The sequence below is a fragment of the Carcharodon carcharias genome, chromosome 10 (assembly GCF_017639515.1).
Source record: "Carcharodon carcharias isolate sCarCar2 chromosome 10, sCarCar2.pri, whole genome shotgun sequence".
Lineage (NCBI taxonomy): Eukaryota > Metazoa > Chordata > Chondrichthyes > Lamniformes > Lamnidae > Carcharodon > Carcharodon carcharias.
Genome location: NC_054476.1, coordinates 66,816,178 through 66,840,263, shown reverse-complemented (window position 1 = coordinate 66,840,263; position 24,086 = coordinate 66,816,178). Strand labels below are relative to the sequence as shown.

Below are 24,086 nucleotides of genomic sequence, written 5' to 3'. Positions count from 1 at the left end.
AAATGCTGTGTCTTTACATTGAATTACCGATATAACACAATAATGAGCTATTTGACTCAACTAGTCGGTACCAATGTTTATGCTCCACATAAGCCTTCTCCCACCCAAGTTCATCAAATCATGGGCCTGAACTTCCGCAGAGTGGCAATTAGAGTTGGATTGCCACCAATCCCAGTTACGTACCCAAAATCCTGTCTCATCTGACCTTCCGACCGAGGCCGGGCGAGATCCAGGTAATGCAGCGTCTCCCTGGTGCCCAGCATCAAGTGCAGCTCCTTTGAAGGGAAGAAAGACATGTCCCCTTTTTACGGCACTAGCTGCCATAAAACAGCTAAGTTTAAAGGTCCAGTGAACTTTAAAGGTCCATGACAGGCCAGGGAGAAGTTAAGTGTGTAGGATTTGGGGGGTGGCAGGGGTGGGTCGGGCCTGGGGACAATGAGAGGGTGGGAGGGTTGGAGCTTTGAGGGGTGTGGGGGAGCCAGGCCTTGGGGGTAGGGCGAGTTGAGCCTCAAGGGTGGGAGGTGAAGGCTTTCAGGCTTTGGTGGGTGGGTGGGGGGTGTCGAGCCTCAGTAGGGGTTCAGGTCAGATCGGGTCTTGGAGAATGGGGGTTGGGCTGATGGGTGGCGGGGGTTGGGCTGATGGGTGGCGGGGGTTGGGCTGATGGGTGGCAGGGGTCAGGCCTCAGGTTGGGTTGTCAGGCTGGGCTGGGCCTCAGGTGGAAGGCAAGAGTCCCCATTGGGGGTGGAGGGGGAGAATGGGAACTAATAGAGCCATGGGATTAGGGGAGACCCCTGGGGGTCTCTATGGGGGGTTGGTATGGGTCTGTGCAATAGTTACCCAGAAGTCAGAAGTGGTTTTAATTCTTCTAACTTTTTTTTGGTAACTAATGGTCTAACCTAGTTAGAACCATCCGAAGTTTGTGATCTAAAGCGCATTTTTCGATGGTTCCAGTGCAGAGCAATTAGAAATAAAAGATGTTAATAAAGGAAAATGTTAAGAAATTTACAGAGTATGCATGTAAATCACTACTAAATTTCACTGTAGGTAAGTGCAAGGTGGTACAAGCTAAGATAAAAGCAAAATTCTCCAAATGCAATACGACGCCGGGGAGCTCAGAAGTTACAGCACATTCTTATGTGCCTTTCTTTCTAATGTACTTATTTAGCTTCCCCTTAAAGGCATTATGGTATTTGCCTCAACTATTCCAGGTGGTAGCAAGTTCCACATTCTAACGACTCTCTTCTTCTGAATTCTATGTTCTATTTATTAGTGACTATCGTGTATTTATGACCCCTAGTCTTGGACTCCCCAACAAGTGAAAACATCTCTATCTTCAGCCTATCAAATCCCTTTATAATTTTAAAGATTTCGATTAGGTCACCCTTTTACCAAAATGTACCACCTTGCAAGACCTGCTGAGTTTTTCCAGCATTTTCTGTTTTTGTTTCAGATTTCCAGCATCCGCAGAATTTTGCTTTTATCTTAGCTTGTACCATCTTGCACTTACCTACAGTGAAATTTAGTAGCGATTTACATGCATACCCTGTAAATTTCTTAACATCTTCCTTTATTAACATCTTCTTTCATTTCGTTGCAGTCTTTCTCAGCATTATATCTCCCAATTTGGTGCCGCCTACAAATACTGTAATTATATCTCCAATTCCAAAATCCAAATCTTTTATGTAAATAATGAACACCTGTGGTGTCAGCACCAATCTCTGTGGAATACCAATTTTCATTTCCCACCTTTAAACCCTACACAGTTTTTTGTTTTGTAGCCACTTTGTTATCTTGTCTCCTGTTACTTATCTCCTGACTCCAAATGGTCTGATCTTAGTCATGATTCTTGGATTAAAATGCTTGTAAACTTACCCAGATATTTAACTGCAGATTTGGCCACGATACTCAGTTCCAGGCAGGACAACCCTCCAAGGTTGTTCACAATCAACACAATATGATCCCCTAGAGACAGAGTAAAATTAAACTCAGTGAACAGAACTGATAACCAACTTATCCACCTGAAATCTGTGAAATAAGAAAACACAATGGGAACCTTTCACCATGATCCAGCCAGAGACACCAACTTTAAAGCAGTATACCACCCTAATGATTGAGAATGTAGCCTCACACTTCAGTATTGTTTCTAACCCCATAATCAATAATTAAATGCTAACCCTATTTAGTCTTTACCGCCTGGTGCCCTCTTGAAGTTCATCTCGAGTTCACCTTAAATGCTTCAGAAGAGATTCGTGTCCCAGGCCTATTAGTAAAGTTATGTCTTCAGCATTTAGCAATGCATGCAAGATTTATTAATTTAAAAACATTCTGCAAAACAATCATAACAGCAGGTAATCAGTGAAACACTGTCAAAATTCTCTCAGTCTTCTTCTATCATCAGAAAGATGGAAATTTTGCTCTTCAGGTATTCCACATCACAAGAATGTGATTATGAAAAGAACATTTAGAATGAAATGACTCTGGCCTACCTCAGCCCCTCCAAGAAGATATTTGTGCATTGAATGATATCTCAATCCCTCCCTTGTGAATAGATCTGTACACTAACCTGTGTTTCTCAATCCCTCCTTCAGACTGATGCATGTAACTAACTGATTTACCTCAGCCTTTCCAATACCACTAAATTTTATATTTTAAGATCACTGGCTCATGATTGTCTGGGAATAAGTACCTCCTACAGGATTTGGGCTGAAGAAACTTCATGATGATATCATACAACAATAACAGGCCAACGCTCAATAACTTTAAAGGACAGCGCAGAGACTAATGCGGCAGAAGACATATGCAAGTGTTCTCCAGAATCTTACTCACCAGAGTTCACATTTTCTTCCAAGTGCACAAAAAGCCCTTTGGTTGAGTCCACACATTCCAGTGGTGTAAGGAACATTAGAGAAATCATGGTTAGTTAGATGCGGACTACTGTTTCCCAGGGTTAGTGTGGAGTAGCTCTTTCTATACATAGGACTACTGGTGGATTAGAAGCCACCTAAACCAAACTTTGTACTTACCAGCTTGCACGCTCACATGAGACTCATTAGAGGGATTTGTCATGTGATCGATTATTCTTTGTATCACTTCATCAGCTGAAATCATCTGCGGGAAGAGAACAAAATCAAAATGATGAACCATCAGCTGTACAATTAGACAGGTTGCGTGAGGTGTCATCAGCTGTACCATCACAGTGACAAAGTACCATGATAGGCATGGCTCAATGTAGGAGCTGTATCTTGTATTTCAATTTGACTGCCATTCTGAAGTACTCACATTAGTGAGACAGGGTTCCTTTCACCAAAATAAATGCCAACTTCAATATTTATATAATTCCTTCCATCTGAAATGAAAATTGATAGGAGAACTGGCACCAAGCTACGGGGGAAGGGTGGCCTATAGTACGGTGAAAGAGATGAGTTTTGAGAAGGTTTTTAAGGAGAAGTGGAGAGAGTGATTTAGTTATGGAATAGGGCTAAGGTAGCTGAAGGGTCTGCCACCAATGATGGAGCAGAGGAAGAAGGGATGCACAAAAGGTTAGAATGAGGGGATCAAAGGGTACAGACGGAAATCTAAGGCTGGAGGAAACTGTACATGCAAAAGTGACATGGAGAAATTTGATGATCAGGACAAGGATCTTCAATTTAACACACTGAGGGACATGAAACCTGTATAGGTCAAAAAAGAAAGGGGATAATGGGCATGGAAACTACAGTAAGGAATAAAATCAATAGTCATTTAGACAAGTGCAGGATAATTAAGGAAAGCCAGCATGGATTCATTAAGGGAAAATCATGCTTAATTAATTTGCTGGAATTTTTTGAGGTGGTAACAGAGAAATTTGATAAGGGAACGCTCTTGATGTGCAGTATATGGATTTTCAAAAGGCATTTGACAATGCCACACAACAGACTTGTGAGCAAAATTAGGTCATGGAATAAAAAGGAAAGTAGGCACTTGGATAAGAAATTGGCTGAGTGACAGGAAACAGAGAATAGTGATAAATTTTTGTTTTTCAGATTTGAGGAAGGTTTGTAGTGGAATTCCCCAGGGATCAGTGTTGGGACCCTTGCTCTTTCTGATGTATATTAATGACCTAGAGAGTGGTGAGCAGGGCATGATATCAAAATTTGCAGATGATATGAAGATTGGAAATGTTGGCAACTGTGATGGGGATAATCTTGAACTTCAAAAGGACATAGACATGTTGGTGGATTGGACAGACAAGTGGCAGACGAAGTTCAATGCAAAGAAGTGCAAGGCTATTCATTTTGGCAGGAAAAATTGGTGAAGCAGTATAAAATAAAGGTAGAGCCTCTAAAGGATATGCAGGAACAGAGAGACCTCGGTGTATATGTAAATAGGTCTTTGAAGATGGCAGGGCATTTTGAGTGAGCAGTTAATAAAGCATTTATTATCTTAGGTTTTATTAATAGGAACTTTGAGTACAAGAGTAAGGAGGTCATGTTGAACTTGTGTAAGACACTTGTTAGACTTCATCTGGAGTACTGGTGCCATACTTGAGGTTGGATGTGAAGGCATTGAAGAGAGTAGAGGAGATTCACAAGAATGATTCCAGGAATAAAGAACTGTAGATATGAGGATAGATTGGAGAAGTTAGGGCCATTTTCCTTGGAGAAAAGATGGCTGAGAGGAGACTTGATAGAGGTATTCAAGATCCTGAGGGATGGACAGGGTAAATAGTGAAAAACTGTTCCCACTCAAGAGAACATAAAGAACTAGAGGGCACAGATTCAAAATAATTGGCAAAAGGAGTAAATGTGATGTGAGGAAAAAGATTTTTCACCCAGAGGATGGTTAGAATCTGGAACAAACTTCCTGAAGGGGTGGTGGAGGCAGGTTTGATCGAGGTATTCAAAAGGGAATTGGATTGTTACCTGAAAAGAGAGAGTGTGCAAGGTTATGGGGATAAGGCAGGGGAGTGGGACTAGGTGGAGTGTTCTTTCAGACAGCCAGTGCAGAGTTGATGGGCTGAATGGCCTCCTTCTGACCTGTAAAGATACTGAAATACGAGGACACAACAGGATATGCACAGGCAGTTAATTTGGATCATTGTTACAGTTTGTGAAGGACTGCACTGAAGTACTCAAACCTAAAGGCGACAAAAGCATGGACAAAGACAACAGCAGCAGAGGCGGTTTGGTCTTCCTAATGTTTAGCTGATGGTAACTGCAGCTCATCCAAGTTTTACAGTGAGGCAGCCTGTCCAACAGCATGGAAATGGTTATTGGAGCAAGTGTGGTGGTGGACAAGTAGGGATGGGTGTTGTGAGGATGCACGTAATTTTTTACCCAGATCCTGCAAATAATGTCACCTAGGGGCAAGTGTGTATATGAAGAACAGCATATTTTTGGTATTGATGTATTTCTGTTAAGGAGAGAACAAACCTGAATTAACATCGTGACTTTCATAATCTCAGCTTTACAGTGAATTAAGTATTTTTTAAGATGTAATCAGTTTCAACTTAGGAAATGCTGCAGCCAATTTGCACACAGCCCCAATAACAGCAATGCAATAAAGATAAATGATTTCATTATTTTTGTGATGTTGGTTGAGAGATAAATGTTGGTTAGAACACAGGGGAAACTTCCCCTACTGTGCTTCAAAACAATGCAATGGGATGTTTTACACTATCTTAGCAGGCAGACAGGGTCTTGGTTTTTAACATTTCATCCAAAAGATGACACCTCTGACAGTTCAGCACTCTTCAATGTTATGCTAAAATGTCAGCCTTGATTTTGACCTCAAGTTGCTGGAGTGCGACTTGAACCCACACACTTCCAACTCAAAAGGAGAGAATGGAACATTGAGCTACTGCTTGGCCTAAATAGCCAAGTGGTTATGGTACTGGGTTTGGAACCCCAAGATCAAGAGTTCAAATCTCACAATGGCAAACTATGAAACTACATCTGAAACAGATGGAAATGGGTTTGTACTTGAAAGAGTTACATTGAGCTACTGCTGATACTGATTAATAGTATAACTTTTACAGGGCCAAAATTTAAAATGTTTCTAATCTCAGAAAAGCCTTCCAACAGCACAAATACTAGCCCAAGGGAGTAAGGAATGAAGGAAAAAGGAGCTCTGGGACAATCAGCACCAATTTCATCACTTAGGATCCTCTTACAGACCAGCAGTGGCAGATGGCTCAGTCTTCTGCTCAGCATGTTGGTTGTTACGCTACGCATGTAGATAATACAGTGTACACAGTACTGTCTCCATTGAAATGACAGAAATTATTGGACAATACATTTCTAACTTTTTACTTCCACTAATGTACATCTCCTGCATTTTACTTTTTAAAGGTGTCTCACCTTTATCCGCTCGATACCAGCTTCTCCATGGATACCTAAACAAACAACAGACCTGGTCTCAAAATAATATAGCTGCTATTGCTGATTTTTAAAAATGTCTATTTGCTACTGAAGACGGTAGCGCTTGGGCAGAATTCCATGTAAACATCCACTTTTGGGTTCCTTGCCCAAGTGAGCATTCAACATATATCTAGATAGTGAGCATTCTATTCAAGCATAAAGAATGTATCTCAGCCAAATCCCAGCCTGTTTCATCTACTATCCACACCAATGCACTTTCCAACAGGAGTTGAAGTGGGGACCCAGGTTAATAGTTTTAGTTAATAACTTGACTCAGTGGTAGAGACAGCAGCACTCCAAAACTGCTGCGGCTGGGGAACATGTGAACTTCCTAATCTATATAACTCGGTGTAAAAATTTGTTTTGCATGACCCACTGAGCCATGGATATATTTATCAGTTTTCTTGGCAAAGCCACTCAGAAATACAAGCTAACCCATACTATCAGTAGACTGAATTTACAGACTAGGAATCTTTCCTATTAATATTTAGACTCATGCAGGTTAGTGATAAAGGGCCAATTATAATGGTCTCTTTTCAGCAGCACTGAACACAGTTTTTTTAACCTATCTGTAATTATCCATTGATGAATCCCAGCCTTGGTATGGGCCATGTTCTGTTTTTCTGTGCTACCCTGCAGAAGGAGATGGCCTAGGAAAGGGTTCTTAGTTTTCCAAATCCGGACAAGGGAAGATGTGTTCTCTTACCAGAATGGGACCATAGGCAGGATTTTACCGTTGGCGAGCAGGGGCGGGACCCGCTCGCCGGCGCATAAAATGACATGCGGTGACGTCGGATGGAACTCCCAATGTCATTGTGCCACATTTAAATTTTCAGGAAGGCGGGGGCGCAGCAAAATCGGCTGTACACCCACCGACCTGTCAATGGCCAATTGAGGCCATTGACAGATCAATTAATTAGTGGACCTGCCCATCCAACCTTAAGGTTGGCGGGTAGGCCTGGAGCCCTGGCGGGAACTAGAAAAAACATGAAACCTCATCCACAGGCGAGATGAGGTTTCATGTAAGGTTTTAAAAATTTTAATGAATTTGTTTTGGAAATTATGAACATGTCCCAACTCATGTGACATTGTCACATGAAGGGACATGTAAAGGAATTTTTTTTTCTATTTTTAATATTTTGGAAAGTAGAGGCGATCTCCGCGAGGCAGCACTTAGCTTCAGGGAGATGAGTGTACTCTTTCCTGCACATGCGCAAAAGAGCACATTCTCGATTTTAGGCATTCCCCCCCTGCCCACACAGGGAGAGCATAGCGCTTCCCTGCGGACATCACGCTGGGAGGGCCTTAATTGGCCCGCCCACGTAAAATGGCGCTGCAGCTCCGATCGGGGATGCCAATTAGAAGCACGCCCGCACGCGCCTGCCCATCAACATCCCACCCAATGGGGGGGGGAAATTCTGCCCCATGTGTGGAGTGAAGTGATTATGTGCTTGCACTGACTGCAACAAAGCGTCCTTTCTCCTCTGCCCTTGTAAGGATTGTGACTTCTAAGGTGTGGTTCCACTGGCTTAACAAAGTTTTCTATGTTATTAAAGTGGTTTTTCATTGTAGCTGAGCTTAGTTAGTGACTATGGTCATGTTATTTGGCTATAGTGGGTAGCCAAACACTACCCTATATCTGCTTGATGGCCACAAAGGTACATCCACTTTCCAAAAGGGGTCAGTGGATAGTGATCAAGGTTGGCAAATCTAGGCAGTTTCCCTCTCCTTAACTCTCAAGGTCATTATTTTGTATTTGTTTTGTGCATGTTGGTAACACTAGAAAATTTATTGCCCATCCCTAGGTGTCCTCAGAGGATGCCGGCTGGCCTTCTCTTTGTAGTGATGTTGTTTCCATATTATTGTTGGATAGGGAATCCCACAATATTGACTCCATAGTACTGAAGGAGCAATGTAAAATGTCTATGTTAAGATGATTGCCATGGAGCTTGGAGATAACGGTGTTCCAGTGATGCCACTGTTCTTGTTCTTCTCGGTGGTAGAGGTTGCAAGGGTGGGAAGAGCTGTTGGGTAAGACTGGAAAGTTGCTGCAGTACATCTGCAGGTAGTACATACTGCTACAACTGGTAGTAGAAAGCGGGTGGATATGCAGTACAGTTGTGGACCAATTAAGTGGACTACTCCATTCGAATGAGATCAAGAATCATTTGTGCCGTTGCGGCAGAACCAGCCCAGGGAAGTTAAGACCAAATCATCATAAACCTGATGTGAACCTTGTAGATGGGGAAGAGACATCATGGGTTAAGGAGATGATCCAAATGTCAGAGTACCCAGTTCCTGTTCAACTCGTGTGCCAGTGTTGATCTTTTGTCCAGTTAAGCTTCTAATTCGAAGAGGGATTAGCAAGTATGGCTTCATTATTGGAAAAGTTGTGGACAAAGCTGAATATAGGAATAAGAGTGGGCCATTCGGCCCTTTAGTCGATCTGGTCATTCAATTAAATCATGACTGACCTGTACCTCAACTCTATTTACCTGCCATTATTCCAATTCCCTTAATACATTTACCTAACATAGAACTATCTGTTACAGTTTTGAAGTTATCAATTGGCCTAGCCTCAATGAATTTTTCAGAGTTCCAGATATCCACTATCCTTTGGCAGTTGGTAAAGGCTGAGCTGGTTAAATCCCAGAGGGAAATTTGAACAACTGTAATTACCTATATTTTCAATTGGAAAGTTTGAGATGCAGATTTGAATTCAGGAATAAGAAAACCAAGCTCCAAGAGGGTTTTTATATAAAACTAAATTAAACATTTATTAAGTTAACAACAAATTAAACACATACACGTCTACAAATTACTACCATAATAACTTTTGATCAAAACCCCAAATTAATCCCAGGTAAATCTTCACCAAGGCAACAATAACCCACAGGGCAGAAAATTACACTTGGTGGGCATGTGCACGCATGACCTGGCTGAGAGTAAAATGCGTGATGATGTCAGGCGAGCATCCCAACGTCATCGCGCAGTCCTGCGATATTTCGTTCGTAGTCGGCAGTACACCTGCCGACAATTAAAAGGCCTGTTAAGGCCATTAAAAAGTTAATTAAATGCAAATTTACACTGCCCGTCCAACCTAACAGTTGACAGGCAGGCGAAAACTGCCTTTACATTTTTTAGGAAACCTCATCCACAGGTGGAATGAGGTTTCCTAAAGCAAATAATAATCACAAAAAGTTTACACTTGAATTAAAAACTTGTCCCTGCTCATGTGACAGAATCTCTTCATGATACCTTTGTATGAAGAATTATTGACACGACCCCTGAATTGTCAAGTTCTAATTTTAAGGATATGCCACTAAAAACTTTTGAGCAAATAGCTCAATTCCTGCTCAAATGAGAGTGACAACATCAATAATAAAGCAGTCAAAGATGATTGGATTAACCAGGCCGAGATCAGCACAGGCTCGTGCACCTGGATTCTATAATTCATTTACTGAAATTCCAGGTCCGTTGACTTCTATTAGAATTATTAAAATTACAAAGAATATATTCTGAAATGCCTCCAGCCTGGCCACAGGAGTGGTCCAACCATAATTTTCCAGGAAAGGTAAATGGGTGCTACACCAATGGGAGGCATTGAAGTTGAAGATAAAAAGGGTTTCAGAACAAACGTGTCCCCACAATGAAAATGGGTAGGACTCCCAAACCGAGATCATCCTGGATGTCAAAGAGCATACAGAGTAGGATAAGGCAAAGTGAGAAAGCTTATGTCAGATGGCAAAAGATTAAACAACATTGCAGAAAGCATACATGAGTTTATAAAGTGCAAGGGTGAAATTAAAAAGGAAATTAGGAAAACAAAGAGGATACTTGTAAAAATATTGGCATATAAAATCAGTGAAAACTGAAATGAACTGTCAAATATTTGATGGACTGAACAGTGAGGGTGGAAATATTTGAAAGTGGATAATTCACAAATACTGGATGAAATATATCTCAGGTTGCTAAAGGAACTAAGGGAAAAAATATTGGAAGCTCTGATCATTTTTCAATATTTTCTGACTACAAGTGTCATGCTGGAGGCAACTAAAGTTGTACTGTTTAAAAAGGAAGAAGGGTAGCCCAAGTAATTATAAGTCAGCCAGCCTAACCTTGGTGGTGGGCAAATTATTGGTAAAAACTTTGAGATGTTATATATCTTTTAGAAAGGTATGGATCAATCAAAGATAGTCAGCATGGGTCTGTTAACAGAAGGTTGTGTCTGGCTAACTTGATTGAATATTTTAAGGAGGTAACAAGGAGGGTCAATGAAGTTGGCGCATTTGGTGTGGTCTTTGTAGATTATAATATGGCTTTTGACAAGATTCCACATGACAAACTGGACAGAAAACTAAAAGCTCATCGGGTCCAATGGAATGTGGCAAGTTGGATCCAAAATTGGCTCACTGACGGGAAGCAAAAGGTCATGGTAAATGGGAAAGGCTTTTTCCAGTGTGGTTATGTGGGGCACAGGACTTAGTCCCTTGCTGTTTGTGGCATGTATCAATGATTTGGAATTAAACGTTAAGAGGCATGATTAAGAGATTTGCAGATGTTATGAAAATGGGTCATGGGGTTGATAGTGAGGAACAAAGCTGCAGACTGGTCAGGTGGGCAAAAAAGGACAAATAGAATTTAATCAAGAGAATTGAGAAATAATTAATGTGGAGAGGATAAAAAAGGAAAGGAAATGCACAATAAATGGTAGACTTCTGAGACATGTAGAGGAATAGAAGGAACTTGGAGTGCATGTCCACAGATTCCTGAAGGTAGGAGAAACAGAAGATAAGGTGGTTAAGAAGGAATATAAAATACTTTCCTTTATTGGTGGAGACCTAGAGGATGACGGCAGGGAGGTTATGCTAGCCTTGTATAAAACTGTAGTTAGGCCACAGATAGACTAATGCATAAAGTTCTGGTCACTGACTTACAGAAAGGATGTGATCACTCGAGAGAGTTTTCAGCAGAGATTTCTTCGGACACTGCTAGGAATCAAGGATTTTAACTTTAAGGAAAGATTCAATAAGTTGGGGATGTTTCCTTTGGAAGAGAAGAGGTTGAGAAAATATTTAACTGAGCTGTATAAAACTATGAGGGGCCTAAATACCGTGGATAGATGGGGCCTATTTCTGTTAGCAGAGAGGCCAATAACCAAGATGCATACATTTAAAGTGATTGGTAGAATGATTACAGGGGAGCTGAGAAGCTTTTCCACCCAGAGATGCTCTAGGTTAGTAGAGGCAAAACCCTCATCACCTTTAAAATATACTGGAATGTAAACTTGAGGTGCCATAACCTACAGGGGACAGATTAAGAGCTGGAAGGCAGGGGTAGGCTGGATAGTAATTTTTCAGCTGGCATGGACATAACAAGCAAATGGCCTCCATCTGTGCCATGAATTTTTCTATGTTTCTATGAGAGGGATGTTCTTTTGTATCCATGCTGAGCTAAGTGTGCTATGCTACTGTACTGTAACCAGTACTGTACCATTATGCTGTATATTAAGCTTGATGCTTTGAACAGCCTCTTACCCAGTCCAAGTTCCAATTCGTCTGCTTCCAGAGCAAAGGTTGGCTCCGATCCAGGGACACTGCAGGGTGACAGACAGATTCCCATTGTACCTGAGGAGGAAAATATACATAAAGAAATAACAAACTTAACAATCAAAGGAACTTGTATAGATGATTCTGTTTCTACTGGAACCACACTGATGGAACCATATTTAAGCTGAACAGATAATTGGTAAACAGGAGCTCCAAGGTCCTAAAGATCAGTAACTTAGGGCAGACTTTTCCAGGTAGCCATACTTCAAGTGTATGTCTAAACAATGATGGCTTCACTTCCCCTGTTCAAACCATGATCTCTGGAGTCATCCAAGAATCTATCCTTGACACCCCACTCCTCTCCTCTTCTTTCTCACCAACACGCTGCCTCTTAACCTCATTTTCAGACATGGGGTCAGTTTTCACATATTTGATTTACTGCTCCAGCAGCTCTCTCAGCCTCTCCAATGCCTCTGTGCTGACTGTCTAATATTTGGTCGTGGAAAGTCACAATTTCTTTCAGCTAAACACTGAACTAGCATCCCACATTCGCTACAAACTTCATACCTTACTAAAAATTCCATCTCCTTCCCTGTCTATTGCCTCAGGCTGAACCAAATTGTTTGCAATATCGATGTTCTGTTTTGAAGCTGAGCTTCCAAATCCATATGTACCCTCCATCAGAAAGACCACCCGGTGCCAATTCCATAACATTGCCAGCCTCTTCCTACCTCAGTGCATGTGTTGTTAAAATTCTTAGCCCATGCCTCTGTCAGATCCATGCTTGACTATTCCAATGTTCTGATGGCCAGCCTCCCATCCTTAACCTTCCATAAACAGCAGTTTATTCAAAACTCTGCTGCCCATATCTTATCCAGCAAATGTTCTTTTTTCGACTTGTCTTCAGCGACACCGCTTTGCTTTCAGTTTCGTAAGTACTTTAGCTAAAAATTTTCATCCTTGGTTTTAAATTTCTTCATCACTTTCCCCTCCAGTTCTTTGTAATTTTGTCCAGCTCTACAAACACCCTCTCTGGACGGTCCATTCTTCTTACTCTGCCTGTTTTTGTACCCTCCCCCCCTTCAGTCATCTAGGCTTCACACTCTGGAATTCTCACCTTAAACCGCTCTCCCTCTTCTCCTTTAAGGCCCTCTTAAAATACACCACTGGGACTAATACTAGTATTTTAAACTTAAATCAGGTCAATTATGAGGGCATGTAAGCAGAGCTAGCAAAAGTGAACTGGCAATTTAAGTTAAGGGGTAGGTCAAGAGAGTTCCAGTGGCAGACATTTAAGGAGATATTTCAGAATACACAGAATAGATACATTCCAACAAGAAAGAAAAATTCCAAGGGGAGGATCCACTATCCATGGTTAACCAAAAATGCTAATAATAGTATCAAACTTGAAGAAAAAGCATATAATTGTGCAAATATGGGTGGCAAGTCAGAAGATTGGGCAGAATATAAAAAACAGCAAAGAATGACTAAATGATTATGAGGAGGGAAGAATCAGAGTACAAGAGAAAGCTAGCTCAAAATATAAAGACAGACAGTAAGAGTTCTATCGATACTTAAAAAAGAAAAGAGTTAACAAAATGAGCATTGGTCCTATAGAAAGTAAGTCTGGAGGATTCAGAATGGAAAATAAGGAGATGGCAGATGAGTTGAATAGGAATTTTGCATTGGTCTTTACCATAGAGAATACAAGTAACATCCCAGAAATAGCTGTAAATCAGGAATTGGAAGGGAGGGAGGAACTCCAGAAAATTACAATCATTTAGCAAATTGTTGGAACTACAGGTTGACAAGTCCCCAGGTCCTGATGGATTTCATCTTAGGGTCTGAAAAGAAGTGGCTAGCGAGATAATTGATGAACTGGTTTTTAATTTACAAAATTCAGTAGATTCGGGGAAAGTTCCATTAGATTGGAAAATAGCTAATGTAACTCCTTAATTCAAAAAGGGGGGAGACAGAAAGCAGGGAACTATAGGCCCGTTAGCTTAACATTTGTCACAGGGAAGATGTTAGAAGCTATTAAAGACGTTATAATAGGACACAGATAAATTCAAGGTAATCCGGCAGAGTCAACATGGCTTTGTGCAAGGGAAATAATGTTTAACCAATTTATTGGAGTTATTTGAAAAAGTAACAGGTGCTGTGGACAAAGGGGTGGATGTGCTGTACTTAGATTTTCAGAAGGCATTTGATAAGGTGCGTCATCAAAGGATTTTGCGGAAAATGAAAGCTCATGATGTAGGAAGTAACATATTGGCATGGATAGAAGGTTGGATAGTTAACAGGAAACAGGGAGTAGGCATAAATGGCTCATTTTCTGGTTGGCAGGATATGAAGAGTCATGTGTCACAGGGATCAGTGCTGGGGCCACAACTCTTTACAATTTATATAAATGATTTGGATGAAGGGACCAATGGTATACTTACTAAATTTGCTGATGACACAAAAGTAGGTAGGAAATTAAGTTGTGAAGAGGATGTAAGGAGCTACAAAAGGATATAGATAGGTTAGGTGAGTGGGCAAAGATCTGGCAAATAGAGTATAATGTAGGAAAACGTGAGGTGTCCATTTTGGCAGGACGAATAAAAAAGAGGCATATTATCTAAACAGTGAGAGGCTGCAGTGCTCTATAATGCAGAAGGATCTGGGTGTCCTATTGTATGAATTGCAAAAGGTTAGCATGCAGGGCAGCAATTAGCAAAGCTAATAGAAAGTTATTGTTTATTGCAAGGGGAATTGAATACAAGAGTAGGGAGATTATGCTTCATTTATACAGGGCATGATAATACCACATCTGGAATACTGTGTATAGTATTGGTCTCCTTCTTAAGGACAGATGTAAATGCATTAGAAACAGTTCAGAGGTTTACTAGGTTAGTACCTGGAATGGGTGTGTTATCTTATGAGGAAAGGCTGGACAGACTAAGCTTGTATCTGCTGGAGTTCAGAAAAGTAAGACGAGACTTGATTGAAACCATAGAGATCCTGAGGGGAGCTGACAGGGTGAATGTGGAAAGGATATTTCCTCTTATGGGAGATGTAGAACTTGGGGTCATTGTTTCAAAATAAGGGTTCGCCCATTTAGGACAGAGATGGGGAAAAATCTTTTCTCTCAGAGGGTTGTGAGACTTTGGAATTCTCTTCCTCAAAAGGTAGTTGAGGGAGAGTCCATGAATCTCTTTAAACAGAGGTAGATAGATTCTTGATAAGGAAGGGGGTGAAATGGGGGTAGGCAGGAATATGAGGTTAAAATCAGATCATCTTATTGAATGGCAGAGCATGCTTGAGAGGCTGATTGGCCCACTCCTGCTCCTAATTCATATGTTCATACATATGTTCACCTTAGACAAAGCTTTTGGTAACCTCTGCTAATATCTCTTTCTTTGGTTCAGCATCTGTTTTTGTCTGATGATGCTCTGGGAAGAGCCTTGAGATGTTTTTCTATATTAAAAGGGACAATAGAAATGCAAGTTGTTGGCCTAAATCTTACATTCGTTGGGTGCACGCAATCAACGGGCCCGGAAGTGGATGAAAAATGTGCCACAGCCGTGATCGGTCTCTGAATGCAATTTCACACTGGCCAATTAATGGCTAGCCAGCGTGAAACACATGCTGAGAAAGCCTCAGTGCTGTCAGGGGGGCAACGGGAAGAGTGCGGGCGCTGACAACAGTGAAGGCAGACAGCTGCTGCAGAGCTACCTCAGGGAGCTGCACACTTGGACAGATTAAATGGCAAGAAAATAATGCACCAAACTGTATCTATTTAGCACATTCAAGCACCTGACAGCAGAACCCAAAAAACATTGGTCCCTAGATATCCTTTTTTTTATTATATTTCGCCCCGGACATTTCATCCTGCCCTTGACTGAGGCTTTAGCGAAAATGTAAAGCCCACCTGGCCAACTGTATAAGTGGATGGGCCACGTAAAATCAGTTTCAATTGCTTCCGTAATGGGCTTAATTGCCCGCTTAATTGTTGGCAGGCGAGCTTCCTACTGCCGCGAGAATCCAACATCTTCTCGCGCGATTTCATGTGCTGTCAGGTTCAGTGCGTGCCCGCATAGAATTCTGGCCGTTGTTTTAACAATGGACAACATTTTCAACTGAAGGTGGGCATTACAATCATTTCCAAACTTGCTCTAACGCCTGACCTCCATGCACATACACTTTCCAACAGGGATCACTGAACAGGGCTAAGGCTGCTATTTCTCTCCCTAGCCTAGGGGTTAGAGGTCAACTCTGAGCACCTCACTTTTATCAGCTACTGTGGAAAAACTGAGGATATAATGTGGGACATTTCTGGTCTATTTGGCCTGCGACAAGAGCACATTGTACATTTGCCATCTGAGCGATCCCAGACTGAACAAAAAATTCAATTCATGTCAGGATAATTCTCATTTGTATCATTTCAAAAATGTGAAGTATAGCTTGTATGACTCTATACTTGTCCTCTGCACGGAGAAAGACTGTAATTAGACAGTTATTGGGCTAATTAATTTTTCTAATTCTAAATTAACTTGGCTAATTCTAAATGCATGTACTGGAAGCTACATACATTATTTTTTTTTTCATTCATGGGATGTGGGTTAGGCCAGCATTTATTGCCCATCCCTAACTGACCTTGCTCACAGGGCACTTAAGAGTCAACCACATTGCTGTAGATCTGGAATAACATGTAGGCCAGACCAGGTAAGGACAGCAGATTTCCTTGCCTAAAGGACATTTGTGAACCAGATGGGTTTTTACAACAACCGACAATGGTTTCATGGTCATTAGACTTTTAATTCTAGATTTTTATTGAATTCAAATTCCATCATCTGCCGTGGCAGGATTCAAACCCAGGTCTATATGCAGAGCCCTGTTCCTTGCAGAGAGAAAGAATGTGTACACACATTGCACTTGTTTCAACTAAACAAAATAAATGAGTCATTCGCTGGTTCATTCCCGAGGGCAATATCTTGACCAACTAGAGTCAAGCTGCCTGGTTCAATTTCAAACACTGCTTGGCAGTTAAATGTCATTCATCATCAACTGGTGCATCCTCCACGGCGATGCCTCTGCCAATCAGAGTCCATTTGCCAATCAGAGTCCACTTGCCAACCAATCAGCACTCTCTTCTCATAAAGTATAAATTTGTTGTTTCTCCTGACATTGGCATTTGTTGTGAATTGTCCTGGTGTGTACAAAATGAAAAGCTCAGACAAAAAATGTTGTTTTTCAGCAACACTCTAATTCTAAATTGTCGCTGGCAACACCAAAAATAAGGCAAATAATAAGCATTTGTCCATATAACTGTAATGGGAGTCTAGGTCTTTTGCAGAGAGCTTTCCACTGAGGGGGTAAGTAACAGGCAATAATTAATACCAGGTTAAGCTCTAAGTTCATCTGCACCTCTTGAATATACACAGTAAATGCCAGGTCAAAGGGAATGATTCACCTCTGCCTGATACTGTACAGGTTCTATACATTTCACTGATCATTACATAAAAAGTTTCCTCCTCTAATTCAGCTGCTTAAACCAATGTTCCATTAATTTCCAAATCTTTAAGCATGAAATTTCCATTTTGCTGTTACTTATTTTGCTTAAATTCAAATTATTAGGCAGGTCCACTTTCCGTAGTGCAGAATATCCCTGAAACATTAGGAAAATACTACAAATTGGACGAGTTGTAATTGGGCATTAACAAAGGAACCGATGTTTGCAAGCAGAAAATGCCGTGTTGGAGCTGGTATTCCAATGGAGTGGGGAAAGGAGCCTGTCTACTGTATGGTCCATACATGGGGTCTCATTATAGAACTGGATACAAAAAGCAATTGAGCACAGCATTTTAGGGCTGCCTGTTCACAGGAAATACAGTCCGACAATGTCCCAAATTTTGGTCCGGATGAATGATATCCTTCCACTCCCCCCTTTGAATCATAGAGTCAATGGTGTTTGGATGAATCATCAGGAGTTCTGCACTGGTGAAACAAAGCTGGCAACCAACTGGCTTCCCCGTTCCCAAATAATCATGTGATAGGCAAATTAGTTCTCCTCTCATACCTTAGACCACTGTATCAATCCTCTTGCTTTGTAGATAACTTACTACCATTTGGTTAGAGGTGTAATGCTATTGCAGAACCAACTCAACAACGTATTTACTCCTGCTCAACAAAACACACAATCTTTTCTAATCTATCTGACAGTTGGTTCAGTCTAGTTATTTCCTTATAGACCATTAGCTAAAGCAGCCATGCAGGATTGTTTCCCATTATAATCTATTATGCAATCACTGTTAAAAGCAGGAAACTTTGGTGGGTGCAGTCAGCTGCAAGAAGAATAGGATAAGAAATCCAATTTTAGATAACGTAGGCCCACATCTGAGGGTTCCACTTATTTTTGTCTAAACTAATTTGAGTCAGCATAGTCTTATCCTTCAGGCAGTCCTGCCTCCTTCTTAAATGTAACGTGACAATAAATGGTACGGGCTGTAGATTTCCAGTCACAAATACAGATTGAATTTCCTCTTAATTGAACTCTTAATATCTCCTGCAGGCTCTAAGTGTATTGAATTAACTACAATCAACTAGCATATTTTCCATGGCTTGAGTCTGCAATTTGATCACTTACCTAATTTACGTAAAGCGATGTTCAGTCTCTCTACAATTTCATCAAGTGGTTTCCCCATTTCAGACATGGCCCCAGCCATCTGTCAACAGCAAAGTTAGTACAATAAACACAGGGGCAGAGTTTAGACTTAGATATAACGATTCAAAAGTTTTTTTTTTATAATTTTCTTCCATCCTTTTCTGAAAATGTTTGGTTCCCTGCTGTAATACAATTACAAAGGTCCCCTGAATACCTCTCCCAAGTGGTTATTCTTCATTTATAATCTTAGACAACTATCAGGATATTCAAACATAAGAGATCATCAGTGCCACAGCTAGTCCTGTATTCACCCAAATGTTACTGTATCATTGGCTCATTTTCATGCAGAGGCCTGGGTAGGAAGCTACATCGCAGTGTTACTCAGGTTAACTAAAGCTCACAAAAGAGTTGGGAAGGAGGAGTTATGTAATACAGCCAAGCCAGACCAGCAAGTCTGCTGGAATGTTGTCCACCTTCAGGAAAGCGTACATTCAATGTCAGTTTCAAAAGACTGCTAATTGAGGCAGGTAGGAGGTAAACTTCCCTGAAAAATACAGCCAACCAGGCCTATGTAGAAGACCAAATTTTCAAGAGAGGAAACTTCAGTTCATTATTGAGTCCAGTATTTGTCATGAAATGAAGCCATACTTCCAATGTTTCTCTGTTCATTTAATAATTAATTAATAAACCTGTGGTTAAAGTGGTTAAATAAGTCTGTGGTTTTGCATTCTGTCTTGTCTTCTAAAATGTGTTAGTCAGTACACCTTTCAGAATGTTAGAGCAATATGCATGAAGTACAGAATCTCGCTCATACAGCAATTTTCTTTTCTCTTTGTTGCAACCAGGAATTACTATACACCCAGGAACAATAACAAATAAAAGTGCCACAATGGAGATACTTGCAGCTTGCAACATTCATCTGCCACTGCACTCTTAGCAGAATCGATTTATTTCCATCTTACAAAAAAGGACTTCAGGTTTCGTTTTTAAGCAGAAAATGTGAAATGTAATTTCAAAATAATGATGAAGCTTTGAAATGCCATGCATTACAATACAACAAAATACTGCTACCGCTAAGTAATGGCGCCGATTATACACCAATGAACAGGGCTGTTTTTGAGATTTTGGTTGTTATTTCTATCATCAGCGATCAAAGGGATATGTGCACTTTCGTGGAGGTATTTTTCAGCTTTGATGTTTTCTAGGTTGACACGCATAAAAGTGTCAGCTGTTGACCATATGGAAGAATTAAATAATTATTAAGACTAGACAACAAGTAACAACAAAACCCACAGCACCTTTGCAAATAAATTCATAAACAAAACATCGGAATGGCTATTTAGATGCAAATTCACAAAGCATCAGTATGTTCAGTGACATTGACTTGAATTTTCATTGTATCGGGTTGACTCGGGAGCCTTTTAAAAATATCAGACAGGTCCCAATTTTGGGATTACTGACCCCATTCCCGGGCTGTATAATTTTCAGGAGTGCCTTTAAAGGGTGGAGGCTGGTTCCTGTCAAAAGCCTGCATCCAGCATTCCTGACCAGTCTGGCTCCATTGCGGAGATCAACATGTCCTGCTCCTCCACAATTTTCATGGAGTCGGGCCAGGTTTTTGAAAAGTCATAGTTCACAACCCCTTAGAGAAGTCGTGAACCCTAGTCTACATGAGGGGACTTATTGAAAGGTACTCTCATGTCCCCTATGCCAGGTTACGCCTCTTCACCCACCTCCTCAACCCTCCTATGCTATTACACCCCCCTCCCATCCCCTTATATCCCCTGATGCTCCCTATGCCAAGTTCTGCACTTCCACCCATCTATGTCCCCCATGCCCCCATGCCAAGCTCTGCCCTTCCACCCATCCCTTACCCCCCCCCCATGTTTGCCTATGCCACCTTGATGCTAAGCTCTGCCCTTCCACCCACCCCCTATACCAAACTCTGGTACTTCCTTGACCCGCTGTACACTTTCCAGAACCAATGAATACCATCGTGCATTATGGGATGTGTTAAAAAAGGGCTTTGAAAAAATAGAATCCATTGATAAATTTCTCCTATGCTTGTAAAAAAAAGGTCTGCAGTGCAAGCTAATTAAAGTGTAAATCATCCAGGTGGTCTGAAGTTTTAAAAGCCACAGACCCTAAACCACTTAACTTGTGACAACAAACATTGTGAAATTGACTGCAGAGATCAGGCATCCTGAGCTGTCAAACGTTTCCTCTGGGGAGCAGCTGTTCTCATAATGTAATAGCTGTCTGGGCTCTCAGCCAGCATACATAATGAGGCTTGGCTCAAAGCCCAAGCTGAGACACAGCTAAGGCAAGCCCTACGAACTTGTGGTGATCTACTGCATTCTACACAAGCTGGCTATCATAAGACCACAGCTCTTGCCACTTGGGCTTCAGCAAGCACCTCAGGAGGAGGAGAAAGCGGAAAAGAAAGGAAAGAGGCATCCTCAACATATTGCTCCAGACAGGGCCTGTGAGTGACTCATCAGCTTCCAATATCATTTCCACATGACCATTGTTCCACAATTCCCCACATTTCTCAATTCCCCACTTTTCTAGCCCTCTGTTGCAAACCATCACAGCATCCTCTTATCAAATTTATTCAACAAGATTCCCAATAACACATATGATACTCAAATATCCACCCTGGTGTTTTCCCTTAGCATCTGTCATGCGGGTGTCTTTCCCTAGCCTCATGCCCCTATGCAGAGTTATTCCTGTGGCTGCAAGTTGGGTCTTGAAAGACATCTTTCACTGGGGCAGATTGCAGATGGCCTTGCAGTACCTTCTTGAGGCCACACTCTGGGCCATGAAGGACTGCATCACTATGGGTGGCAGCAATCTGGGCTCTGCCTGGCTGACAGGCATCAGCAGGGGCACTGGTGGAACGGCAGTAATTAAGAGCATGAATGCTGTCATCATGAAAAAAGGAAAACAGCACCTCAGTAATTCCAGTAATCTGCCAGAGCACATAATGATGGAATGCTGCAAGACCTGCAAACTCCTTAGAGCACTGGTATCTGTAGCCATGGTGAAAGCAGTCTAAGCATGCACAGCATTGGGCTTGCATGGAAGCAAGCACAGATCCTAGGGCCTCAAACTGAGCTTCCACTGTAATACTCAGACATTGGGAGGCCACAGTGACCATCAGAATACTGGGTCTACAAATGCTGTCACGCAGTTGGTCACCACTTCCATGCTGGAAAGGATTGACTCCAATCGCTGCTTGAAGCCCTGTGCTTTCTACGAGCCTAACCCCTCCATGTTCCTTGCCAGTAACAACAGGCTCTGTGGCAGGCCTGACATATAAGCCAATCATTTCTGTGTGCACGCCCATCTGCCTTTTTCTGTATGCCATCCGATATTGAAGTCTTCATCTGAGTCCTCTGCAGGAGAGCTTGTCTATGATTTCATCCTCTGGGAAGATGGCACACACTATTCTTTCCCTCGGCTTGGTTGCAGTCCACTCATGCCCGGTTGCACGTCATGTGCTGATTCCACCTCTATGCTACCATATAAAGTACCACAGTCCTAGTATCTGAGTTGGTGTCTGTGAGCATCAGACCAAATGAGAAGTCTGACATCTATTCTTCTTGCCCTTCATTGTCAAAATGCATTGACTGGCCAGGTGGCAGTTCTTGGTTACCCAAAAACAAAAATGCACAAGGGGAGGGTTAGGGTAAGGGTGGGCACCAAGGATATGGATAGTATGAGATGTTTTGTCACAGCATCAGCAGTTTGAACTTTATACCAGATTGTGAATGAGAGTGAAGTAGGATTTGAGAAGGTGCAAAAGGCAGGAACATACCATCATCCTGGATGGTTTCAGCGATGCCGGTTGCAACAGCCTCAATCACTGCTGCACCAATCATTCAGAATACTGTTTCTTCCAAGGGGCTCAGGAGGCAGAGATGTGTCTATCATTTCTCTGCTGCTCCCTACTATTGTGTTACCACCTTGCCCTGCAACAAATGCAAGAGTGTCAATGAGTGCGTTGCAATATGCTCGGGTCATGTACCTGTCATAGCTGAAAAGTTGGAAGTATGTGGAAACTGTGAGATATGGCTATAAGGCTTGAAGCAGTGGTAAGTATGCCAAAGGCTAAACATAATGCTACAGTATTACAGCTGTTGCTATAATAATGCTGCTGCCAATAACAAGAAAATTATATACAATATGCAAAATCAGTATAACACAAAAAGAATATTAAAAAAACACTTTTTTTTAAAAGGACAACAAAAAAGAAGCAACAAGATTCTACCTCACTGACTGTCCATTTGCACCACTGCAGGAAACAGGTGAGAGAGAACAAACAACATTACTCACTTGAGGAAAATATATGAATGTTAGGCATGAGTCTTGAGTGCTAGAGATTGTGGATGGGTGAGCGATGGGTGTCTGGTGGATTAAGCAGAGGTTGCTGGTACAGTGGGTAGGATATGATATATGCAGATGTATTCAGTAATCCTAGCCACTCGTGAAGGAAATGAAAGTTTTGTGGCATTGCAGCCAGTGTCTCGGAGACAGGCTCTTTGCATTAATGTCTAATTGCTCCCATTCCCTTCACAGTGTATGCCAGAAGGGCCTCCTGCAGAAACATGATGTCTCTCCTCCTTTCCAGGCCCTGAACTGGGTCCTTTATCACTGCATCAGAGAATCTGGGGGCCTTCTTTCTAGCTTGCTACTCCGTTGGTTATCTTTATTCCTTGTGAGTTGCAGGCTGGCTCTAAAGCGTGCAGGCTCACTGCAACTTGCATTAACCCTGCTGAGCATTCAGTCACTCAGCAGCAGGTTTAGCACCAGGCTGCAAACTGCAATCATCATGATGAGTGGCAGTACAAAGATTGCATGTGGTTTGCATCATCTTGATCAGCCATCCTTACACCTGTGAACTGGCCATATCCATTTTTTAGTCCATTGTGTCTAACGCGAATAGTTTAATCATAAATGTCTCAAAATTACAGTCTGCAATCCTTTGATGTTTCTCAGTAAGGCAAACCCTACTGTGTTACTCTTTAGCCACAGAGGAAACAATGTCTCAAATTCAAATACTCAAAGCGTGTGACCAAATCTGCCAGAGATAACCCCGACCCATTTTGTAAACTATATTTCTGTGAACCCTTTCCTTTTATTTAAAAAAAATTATCACCACCATAAAAACTTCAAGTTGACCCCTTGACTCTTTACTCTGCCTGTTGTACTGGGGTCACTTACGGAAAACATCCTGGTGTGACCCATCTGCACACAGCAGGTGGTGCAGCTTCAAGCTTACCTGAGTCAATGTTTCCTGGGAAATCTGCATTTGGTTTGAAGTAGCCCCCTTTGTTTGCACCAAGTCAACCTTTCACTCTTGCTATCATTATTACTATGCCATGCATGCCAACCCCATTTTTAATAAAGTTGACACTTCTAACTGGCTCAGTTCATGAATGATCCTGAAATGTGAAAACAAGCGTTTACATTATTAGACAAGCTTTGTAA

General features: G+C 41.6%; 1 protein-coding gene across 5 annotated transcripts in view; it reads right to left on the bottom strand.

Moving 5' to 3' along the window:
* tkfc (triokinase/FMN cyclase) overlaps positions 1-24,086 on the bottom strand; it is a 104,708-nt gene that overhangs the window by 46,421 nt on the left and 34,201 nt on the right. For 4 of the 5 annotated variants that reach the window (XM_041198196.1, XM_041198195.1, XM_041198194.1 and 1 more), the window contains exons 5-9: positions 18,576-18,654; positions 11,936-12,025; positions 6,339-6,373; positions 3,024-3,108; positions 1,873-1,962 (exon numbers count right to left, since the gene is read on the bottom strand). In XM_041198196.1, coding sequence (XP_041054130.1) covers positions 1,873-1,962; positions 3,024-3,108; positions 6,339-6,373; positions 11,936-12,025; positions 18,576-18,654 — 379 coding nt within the window. The remainder of the gene's footprint in view (positions 1-1,872; positions 1,963-3,023; positions 3,109-6,338; positions 6,374-11,935; positions 12,026-18,575; positions 18,655-24,086) is intronic. The other variant, XM_041198197.1, reaches the window with a different exon arrangement.